At 42.6% G+C, this 10,504-nt stretch overlaps 1 protein-coding gene across 2 annotated transcripts; it reads left to right on the top strand.

Moving 5' to 3' along the window:
* Positions 1–1,105: 1,105 nt before the first annotated feature.
* On the top strand, positions 1,106–9,784 carry LOC311044495 (RNA-binding protein MEX3B-like). 2 transcript variants are annotated; one of them, XM_084056133.1, is made up of 5 exons: positions 1,106–1,886; positions 2,874–3,121; positions 3,321–3,366; positions 4,822–5,549; positions 7,074–9,784. In XM_084056133.1, exons 1-5 carry the CDS (start codon positions 1,241–1,243, stop codon positions 7,173–7,175), a joined length of 1,770 nt encoding a protein of 589 aa, XP_083912259.1. In that variant the 5' UTR covers positions 1,106–1,240; the 3' UTR covers positions 7,176–9,784. The 2 variants fall into 2 exon arrangements, with proteins under 2 accessions (XP_083912259.1, XP_083912258.1); XM_084056132.1 differs by having other exon boundaries at positions 5,776–9,784.
* The last annotated feature ends 720 nt before the right edge of the window (positions 9,785–10,504 follow it).

Raw genomic sequence — 10,504 nt, 5'->3', positions numbered from 1 at the left:
AATAGATTAGAACGTGGAATAGCTAGAAGTATTGACACATTTGGAAATGAAGTGTAAACACCATACAGATATGGGGACCAACAAATAAAGCTTCAATAGCTAACATTATTCAAAGATGACAACTTTCAATATTGTCCCATTCCAAAGATGTGGACACCAATTCTCAAGTAACTCAAAGAATCCTTTTCAACCTTTCAGGTTTGAAAATTGTTGTTGTTGTTTTGACAACACTCACAGTAATTTCTATTGAAGGGAGCTGTTCCCTTGCTTTTCCCTCATTATGTTCTGCAATTTGGTGTCGTGCTGATCACATCCCTGAGAAAGTGGATTTATGAAAATAATCAGCCGTCACAAAGTTATGACCCATTCTAAATCAAAAAGTGCTAATGCAGAAACACTGCGGTCGGAGGCCACTATCCTTGAGAGGCCATTTAAGTTCACAATTTGTACCAACATGTGGACGCACAGCCTACAGTACAGTACATTGAAAATAATTTTAAGATGTGTAAATCATTGGTATATATACTGTATATACTGTACCTAAAATCCTTAGATTGTGAACGGGTCCCCAAGTGGCGGGTCCCCAGTTCAAATCTAATTATTATTGGGGGGTCACGGCCTGAAAAGGTTGAGAAACACTGATCTATAACATTGGTTCTCAAAGTGGGGTCCGGGGACCCCCAGGGGTCCTTGGGGGGGGGGGGGGGGGGGGGGGGGGGGTCCCCAGCAAAATGTGTTAATATAGCATCACGATAATTTTAACCTTTTATACTTTGGCTATTCAAAAATAGCAGATATACAAGCTCATAGCTTGTGGATCTGCAATTTTTTGAAAAATCGTGAAAATTTGTGCAAGTATGGAATATATATATATTTTAAAGCCGACATTTGTAACTCAAATCTTTACTTCTGGGGGTCCCTGGAACAACACATTTTGAGATGGGGGTCCGCGGCCATATACATATCATTTTGGGGGTCCTTTACGATAACATGCGCGGTCTGCGAGTCTTGGTGACGGTCGTGAACACGATGTCTGACGCGAAAATCAACACCACGAGACTGAGTGCCGTAGACAAAAGAGGGAGGGAGACACACAACACAGCCCTCACATTTGCAACAGGAGGCGCGGGCGCTTTATTGGCAAAATAAAACTTGAGATTCGCATTAAATCGATTTGCATTGAAGCTGCAAGCGGCGTTCTAACAGGGGACAGACCCGTCGGGGACGTTTTCTATCCACCATGCCTAGCAGCACGTCTCTGTTGGAGGCCGATGAGGGGGAGTCGGAGGTCCCGCCGCCGCTAGCCGTGCATGGTGGTGGGTTCACCGGTGTCTTAGGCCTGGAAGAACAACCAGACCATCACCACCACCACCACCAGCACCATCAACCGCTCCCTCCTCCCGGCTCCCACTACAGTCTTCTGGGGACAGTCCTGGACCTGAAGCCGCTGTCTCTGCACCACCACCACCACCACCGGCCGCCTTCGGAAGAACAAAACCCCCTGGAGGAAGAAGATCCACAAGTCGGGGACTCTTCCTCCTCCAACAATGGGAACAACGGTGCAGTTAGCACGCTGCTAGCTCACCACCACCACCACCACCACCTCCACCACCACCAGGCCCTGGAGCCACCAGCACCCGAGACCATTCTGCTGTACAACAACAACAACAACACCGACGACCACCTGGATGATGTGATCACCGCCCTGCAGCAGCCGCCTCACGGCGGGATGATGGTGCTGCCGGCCCCGGGCTCGGTGTACGGAGACCCGGGCTACGACGAGGCGGAGCAGCAGTCGCTGCTGATGCGGCGGAAGAGCGTCAACACCACGGAGTGCGTGGCCGTGCCGAGCTCCGAACACGTCGCGGAGATCGTGGGTAGACAGGGTGAGTTTATTCAAGCTTTGATTGATCATTTCACGTTCATAAAATAAACTATCTACGACCTCGCAAGGCGTCGCAACGGCGTTGTGGGCTTGTAGATCAGCTCTTGTATAAATACGTTGGCAGTGTTTCTAAAAGTGGGTCATCAGCGCCAATCCTCACAAAAAAAAGTTTTGCATAAGTTGTATTCACGGTAACGAACATCTCAAGTTTGATCCCGTCAAGTAACATTTGTCTTCCCTGGTTGACAGTGAAAGTAGTCATTAGATGTGTATTACTGCTGTGCAGCTCATGGTCTGCTTTGTTTCAGAACATGAATAGATATGTTGGTCACCATTGCATTGCCACATCAGCCATACAGGCTATAGTTAGCTCTTTGTCATCATAGTCTGCATGACCAACGGCAAAGTCATCTTTTCAAGCTGTATCTGTCGTTTCTAAATCCGAGGTCTTTCTCGTCTTTTTCCTAAACTTTGCATTCCGTGATGATACGGTTTGGCACTTTGGGAGAATGGTGTTATTATTTAGTCGGGATTTGGACCAGTGGGGGAGGGTAGTGGCACACACACACACACACACACACACACACACACACTCTGTTGACAACAACAGGAAATCGCTCTGGTAGTGATGTGTTGGACTCACAGTCACAGCTGAAATAAATATATTTTTAATGTAATTTTAAGATAGCTGAGTACCAATGCATTGTACAATTGGAGAATTTGTTTGTTGTGGAAATGTACAGACACTGTCCTCCACCGTTTTTCTCTAAGTGTACGCGTGTGTGAGGGGGGGTGTATACTTGACTGTTTCTGCTAACAATAATGTGAATGAGAAGAATGCTATACAATACAAATGGATACTTTGTTAGGTGTTAGAGATATACCCAACTGTCATGCCCATCTCTACCTACAATTAACATATCCACTCTGTGGTTAATGAACCAAGTTAATTGTCTTACCCCTTCCTCCCCCTCTTGGCTCATCTCAGGCTGTAAGATCAAGGCCCTGCGAGCCAAGACCAATACCTACATCAAGACGCCTGTACGGGGAGAACAGCCCGTCTTTGTTGTAACGGGTCGCAAGGAAGATGTGGCCATGGCCAAAAGAGAAATCTTATCTGCGGCCGAGCACTTCTCCCTCATCAGAGCCTCTAGAAACAAGGTTGGCCCTCTATCTTCTGTGGGGGCACCAGGACTTCCAGGAGCACCAACTCTCCCTGGTCAGACAACGATCCAGGTCAGCAGACATGATATTAAGTTATTAGCATATACGTACATAATTACATATAAACATTGTGGCTAGTATTTGGATCTGGACTGACTAATACCATTAGTATGGAAGTGTTGGTGTATTATCATTACATTTTGTGTAATGGGAATATCTACTCTATTTTATCCACATGTTAACTTGTTCCCTCACAATTCACTCTTTACAGGTACGGGTGCCATATCGTGTTGTGGGACTGGTTGTCGGTCCAAAAGGTAGGTTCTAATTGATTAATCAATTAACTTTGACCAATTCTTAAAATCTGTCGTACATTGTGTTTATGGAAAAAGCAGCAGCACTCATTGATGTGTAGTTGTGCCGTATTTGTGTTTGCAAAGAGATTTTCTTAAGTATTGAGAGTATTGTAACCGTATGGACAGCCACAGTTATAGACAGCAAAGGATGAGATGAGATGAGATGAGAGAAGGAAGGAAGGAGACTTGGGGGAGACAGATGGTGAAGGCAGTTGATTCAAGAGCTACCGTACATACATAAAAGGAAAATTATGAATATATATTCAAAAGCAAACAGGGGTCTGTTTGGGGGGAATGAGGTATTAATTCTGAGAAGACAGCTTAGAAAAGATAATTGCCACCCCTCCATTTGGACAGTACCATTGTAAAAATCAGATGACCGATAAATCAGATGACAGATGTGTATCTCAAATCAACACTGTGTTGAAATGTGTCGATCATCAGTTATACTTAAATGATGATGAACAGCTTGGGCTTGCTATGTATTTACTGTTAACCCATTAAAACCAGGAAAGCATTTGTCTCATTTTAGATTGTGTATATATATATATATATATATATATATATATATATATATATATATAAAATCTCTCTATATATATCTCTAAGTGGGTAATACAAGCAGAACAGCCTTAAAGGACAACTTTGGTTTTTTACAACCAAGGTTTATATTTTAGCTTGTAATTAAAGTAAATAAATGATGAGTGTAATTTTTTTTTCATTTACTGCTTTCTATAGTTTTAGCATTTTTTGCGATATTTTTTACAGTGGGCGGGGGCATTCTGTCCGGTGGCTAAATATGCCTTTTTTACACAATAAAAAAGGTCCGGCTGTCTGAGATGGCTAGATGTGAGTTATTGGGGGCTAGAAGAGCTACTGTAAATAATAATAAAGAAAACGCCGGGTTAATGTGTTAAAAAAATACATATTTAGCCACCGGACAGAATGCCCCCGCCCACTGTGAAAACACTGTAAAAAAGATTGTGAAAATTGCTAAAACCATAGAAAGCAGTAAAAAAAAAAAAATTAACACTCATCTTTTATTTACTTTAATTACAATCTAAAACATAAACATTGGTTGTAAAAAAACAAAGTTGTCCTTTAATCTTGGATAGTACAAATGACCTGGTAATTTACATATGTTTTCACACAATATATTTGCAGCCATATTCCCTTCCAACCAATTCCTGAAAGTTGGCAACCTTGATATGGATTGCAACTGACATTTAGCAATGACTCGTTTTGATGTAGAACTTAGATTTTCACTCACAGTGGTATTGAAAAGTCTTCAATTTAAAGTGCTGATACCTGCAGATACCCTGGCTAGGATGTCACCTTTTTATTTTGGCCGTGTGGACCCAGCTATTGATTGCTCAGCACTGTTAAATAACTATGGGTCCTGGTTATCTCTCTCAGGTGCAACCATCAAACGCATCCAGCAGCAGACACACACATACATCGTTACGCCGAGCCGTGACAAGGAGCCAGTGTTTGAGGTCACGGGCATGCCAGAGAATGTTGACCGGGCACGGGAGGAAATCGAGGCACACATCGCTCTCCGCACGGGCACCTGTGGTGGCATAGAGGTTCCTGGTACAGATGACAACGACTTTCATTTCAACGGGAAGGATGTCAGCTTTGAGAGCTCTGCGGCACATGCAGACGGGGCGTGGCTTCAGGCGAGTGCGCCATCAACCGGCGGCAGCGCGGTGCCACTGAACGTCACTGGTACTCAGCGAATCAACAGCAATATCAATGGTAGCGTTCGAATGTCTTCCACCTACCGCAATGACAGCTCCAGCTCCCTCGGCAGTGGGTCCAGTTCAGCCGACTCATTCTACGGCAGCGGGAATGGGAACCGGATGGCGGATTTCAGTCCGACCTGTCCGTTCAATGCCAACGCCAACAACAACAACAGTAATGGACAGAATGGCAGTGGTGCAAGTTTCTGGTTCGGTGACAACCTTCTCCCGCTAGGATCTGAGGAGCTGGTTGGTCTGGGAGGGGGAGGGTCCTCCTCTGGATTTGACACCTTGACCATCTCCACTGCCCCGGGCTCACACTCAGTCCCTCAGCCTCATGTGGTCTGGAGTCCCTTTGTGGATCGACAGGGCATCCAGGCCTTTGATGCCCGCCCAGCCCAGGTTTGTGCATTGATCTAATGTTAATGTTTAATATAAGGCCTTTCCAGCGCCTTGAAAATGCATGACATATGAGAACAGAAATACTATTTCTTTTTTCGTATGGTCTTCAAATGTAGACTTTATCGGAGATACAAGGTTTTCATCTTGCTGCAGTTCTATGTAGTGTGTTTAAAAACAAAAAAAAAAAGAGTCCAATGAATGACGCCCATTCCGTCACATTCTCCAGACCAGTCAGCCAGGGACCCCACGGCTCTCACCCACCTTCCCTGGGACGGAAGCTCTCGAGCACCCCCAGGCCCAGCGTGTTCAACGGGGGCCTCTCTGCTCAGGCGGGGCCCTAGACTCCCACACTTTCTCAGCCTACGGCCCTGCCTTCTCTTCTTCCAGTGAAAGCACTGCCTCTTCCTCCTCCCCACCTGAATCATCCCATCCCTACCGGCCCGGGCTTGGATCGTTGGGGAAAGGACAGGAGATCTGCATCCACTGTATGGAGAGTCAGGTGATTGCTGCCTTGGTTCCCTGTGGGCACAACCTCTTCTGCATGGAGTGTGCCACACATATATGCCAGGGATCAGAGGCTGTGTGCCCTGTGTGCCTCTCTCCAGTCACACAGGCTATACAGCTCCGTAACATATGATTTTAACCCAAACACCTGTTCTGAAGATGCCCGTAACATCTGACGAGGGTTCAGCATCCCCACTACTTCCTTCCATAACGTAAAACATTATTAGTAGGGGAAATCGCAAAAGTGACCCCATTATCAGCATCTACGTGCATCTTCACCCTATGTTTTGTTCAAGTTCAAAGTTCTGTACGTTCGCGGGTGGGGTGTGAAGCCCATCTACGCACGTCTCTGCAATTGTGAAGTCTTCTTCCTATTGGTGATCAATGGAGGGTCAGTGACCCTCTGGTAGCATTGTGTGGGGTAGGATATTTATTTTTCCTGTCTCTGCTCATTATTTTTGATCAAGTATGGATTTTTATCCTTTGACTGTTCAGCTGGCGTTTGGATCAAGATTTAAGTTGGCCAGGCACAGTTATGATGTTTTTCTCTCAATATCTCAACAGTTTTTGTTTTATTTACTTTTTTATTTTTTTTGCTGCTAGTCTTTTTCTTTCTTTTCAAATGTGAAATTCTGGTCCTGCCCCATTGCCTCTCATAAATAGTGCTTAATGTAGGGGGGGATTACAAGCACACATAACAGTATTCCAGATAGTAGCTGATTTTTGCTGCAACAAATGATCCTCCATGGAAAGCAGATACCAACGCGTACACTTGTCTTATCCAAGATTTCCTATTTGTGTTTGAGAAGTTTTATCTGTGCTTTTGTAAGCATGATGTTTACAATTCAAAAATGGATCTCTTTGGTATGTTGATTAATAGTGCGATGTTGGGCATGCTTGTAAACACACTGAGGCTTTTCAAACTAAGTGGCTAAATCCTGCTACTGCACATTAGTTGCACTCCAAAAGAAAATTCCCATTGCGTCATTGATTCCTCTTTCTTTTGACTTCCAACAACAGAACCAGGAAGTGGTTAACTCCTCCCAGTACCAAGATGCTGCACCACTTCTCTACCGCCATGTTGCTTTCCGTTGCTTCTTAAAAATAATCTGTTTACAGTAAACTTGTGCCTAATTCCATTCTGAGTAATCCAAACAAAAACTGGTTCAGTGGACACACATATGTTACTATGTCTTATTATAGCAAACCTGTGGCCTTTTTGGAAAGCCTGTAATTTACTGGACAACACTAGCGCTCCAAACCATACCTATGCTCAAAAGAACTCACAGTGACAAGGGACTTGTCTTAATGTGTTCAGCTTAGTTTAAGAAACTCTAGTTTCTTAAACACATTCTGGCACTAAGATTTTCTTTCGTCCATTGCTTTACGATGGATCAAAGAGCTTATTACAGGCATGTGAATTTCCTCTTTTGGTGTTATTTAAGATTTTTAATTTTTACTTAATATTTGTTGCCCCCCCCCCCCCCCCCCCTTCCATTTTTCCAGACAACTTTTACGTATTGCACTGAGAGATGTAACTTTTAGTTTATTTTCATTACTCAACACTCCTGCACATCACTACTGGTTATTCCCGTTTCCTTTGCTTTTTCACATGCATGTGTTTTTGTTTGTCCCAGTCACATCCATACTTAAGTAAACCAAGCAGTGTCGTCATCTGCCAGCTAGGTCTTTACCACCCCTTTGACAACATCCCATATTGTCAAAGAGGTGTTATGTTTCCACCTTTTTATATTATTTGCATTGTCAGTGCCACTGAGGTAAGTTGGATCACAGTCCCATAGATTAGGCAACTGACATTTTATCTATACCAGTAGCATCCTCACTTTGCCTGAATGTCACTGCTCTTGCCTCTTACCAATTTGTTGAAACTATGTTGTGTATCTCCTGGTAAGCATTCTGTGTTATTCAGGTGGGACACAATGGTGCAAATGAAAGCTGCCCATTGCTTCTTACATGATGTGAAAAACCTGAAATAGGCCATAACACCAAGTTCTGTTAGGCTGTGCTAATGCAATGATGGGACGGGCTCCTTTAATTGGTACACACTTGCATAGCTATACTCCTCACTTGAGTTGCCTTCATGTGTGTTCAGCTTGTTTTGTAATGTTTTGTGCCCGATCAAGCACAAGCCTCCCCATAGCTTGATCAGTCGATCACTACCGACTGATCAAGATGCATTTTTATTTTTTTATTTTTTTCTACAAAATGTTTGTTCACTCTTGACTGAAATGGAAAGAAAGGTACAGTATAGTGGAAATCATCTCAAACTCTAGCTTTAAACACCAATGTCTATAGACTTTGTTTTATAGGGGTGAACATTTTAAAGGGGAAGTGAATGGAATTAGATAATCTTGAACTATGTATACACTACTTGAGGCCAATACTATTGCTTTACTATGCGGCATGATGCTAGTGTGGATATCGGATAACAGTCTCTCTAGCGTTTCAGCCATAGTTAGGGTGGAAATAGTATTTGGGAGTAATGTAATTCCTTAGCTCTATTTACTCATTGTTTCAATTGCATTTCTGTTTCTTTGAATGATTCAGTTTAATTGCGATCAACCATTGCGCCACCTCCTACACACACACACACACACACACACACACACATGCTTCTTTGAACAGCCAGGCTCAAATACTTGTAAAATAATTGAAAGTGTTGGACCTGGTTGCCTTTCCCCCTACGTTTCAACCATCTATCCGTCCTTTTTATTTGGGAGGCATAGCTCTCAGAAGGGTTGGTCTCTCTTTCTCTCTCAAGAGGGAATGCAATACACTGTAGGCCCTCAGTTTCTTGAGATGGATCTCTATTGACATTTTTGTGTATGGATTATATTATTACTGTTAATGACTGATAAATATATACAGAACTTTATTTTTTATTTTGTTACATTTCATATATACGACTATAAATATATATATATATATATTAAAATGTTTACAAATAAGATTTTTTTTATTTCTTACTTTTATCAAGTGAGTGAATTAGTGAGCGTTGAGGTGGAAACCCAAGAAGCGCTGCGTTGCAGGAGGGTGTCAGTGCTATTTGCTTGTAGTCTAGTTAGTAGTTTACAGTATTGACGATAATAGTATTGATAAGTGATTTAGCTGCCGTTTAACCATAGTGGAAATGGAATGTGCAACACGAGCATGTCTACATAATGTACCGCCAATGTAAAACGTTACACTGCAACTGTTTGTAAAGAGGCCAAGGATCTAAGCTGCCTGTTATGTCTGTACGCCACCAAATTAAAGCCTGATGTAGACTTGGTTGTATGCGCGAGTTGTGCACTGAAAATGGCCAATCTACAAGGTCTCAACGCTTCACAGCATGACACGTTGAGCTTGTAGATCTTCTATTTCCGGTGTGTTACTGGCACACAACAAAGTATAGATCAGGATTTAGAATGGTATACTGTAAAATAGATCTTAAATATCTCTATATAAATATATACATATATTAAGCTGTACCAACAGTTTAAAGTATTTGCTAATTTTACTACACTTTTGTTATGTATATGTAGGGGGAAGTCTTATGGCATATAAATTCTACAAATTCAGTCGGGAATTTAAAAGCAGACTATATTTTATGGTAACGGCCTTTTAAGTTATTGCGGCCAAAGCACTGATATTATATATTTGCTGTAAAGAGAATTTAAGAGTTTTATTTTTCTGATATTAAAGTTACTTAATAAAGACCGTTTCATTTAAAGCCACCTCAGCAGTCATGTCTATTATTTAAGAAGCGAAATGGTTGGTGCCTCTGTGTACAGCACTGCCTGTGTACATTGTAGACCTCTCCTGTCCACGAGGCTATGTTCAGACTTTTGGCCATTTTTAGGTGGTGTGAAATGCAATTCAGATATGATTTCTAAAGATGTCTTAGTCAGGACACTCAAACTAAATCCTGATTTATACTTCATTGCCAGAAATAGCCGATAAACTAGCTCACAAGTCTCGTGACGCGTTGTGAGCTTGTAGATCTGCTATTGTTGGCGATGTCTGGATACACAAATTTGATCACTTGCAAGTAACAGTGTTGATAGTCAGTCCTAAAGATCTCTCTGGGAGACAAATACGATCTGCCTGTATTATGTACCATCATTGCGGGACCATTGTATGACTTGCCCACACACTACTTTGTTGTTTCCAACAACTACATATATGGGTGTGATGCATTCTTCATGTCTGAAGAAGAGCAGTGTGATCGAAACATCACTTTCTGGTGGCTGCCACAATAGTCATAGAAGGGAGCCACAGTGTGTAAGCTCATCTTTTTCCCTGTGATGCATTCAAAACAGCGCACAACAGATCAACTAGATATCTCCGTCTGAAATTTCAATGTAATTATCTTAAAGACAATCCAGGCTACAGCAGCTCCCAAGTTCTGATTTTGTTACCAGTTCCTACCTATAACCATATAATGAACA

Source organism: Gymnoscopelus microlampas (assembly GCF_963454915.1).
Source record: "Gymnoscopelus microlampas genome assembly, chromosome: 4".
Lineage (NCBI taxonomy): Eukaryota > Metazoa > Chordata > Actinopteri > Myctophiformes > Myctophidae > Gymnoscopelus > Gymnoscopelus microlampas.
This window is presented reverse-complemented; position numbering and strand designations above follow the sequence as displayed.

Bases quoted from the DNA above. Each gene is read 5' to 3' on its own strand.
- LOC311044495 (XM_084056132.1), top strand. From the start codon at position 1,241: ATGCCTAGCAGCACGTCTCTGTTGGAGGCCGATGAGGGGGAGTCGGAG. The intron at 1,887-2,873 runs GTGAGTTTATTC...GGCTCATCTCAG, and splicing joins GGAGATCGTGGGTAGACAGG to GCTGTAAGATCAAGGCCCTG. The intron at 3,122-3,320 runs GTCAGCAGACAT...CACTCTTTACAG, and splicing joins CTGGTCAGACAACGATCCAG to GTACGGGTGCCATATCGTGT.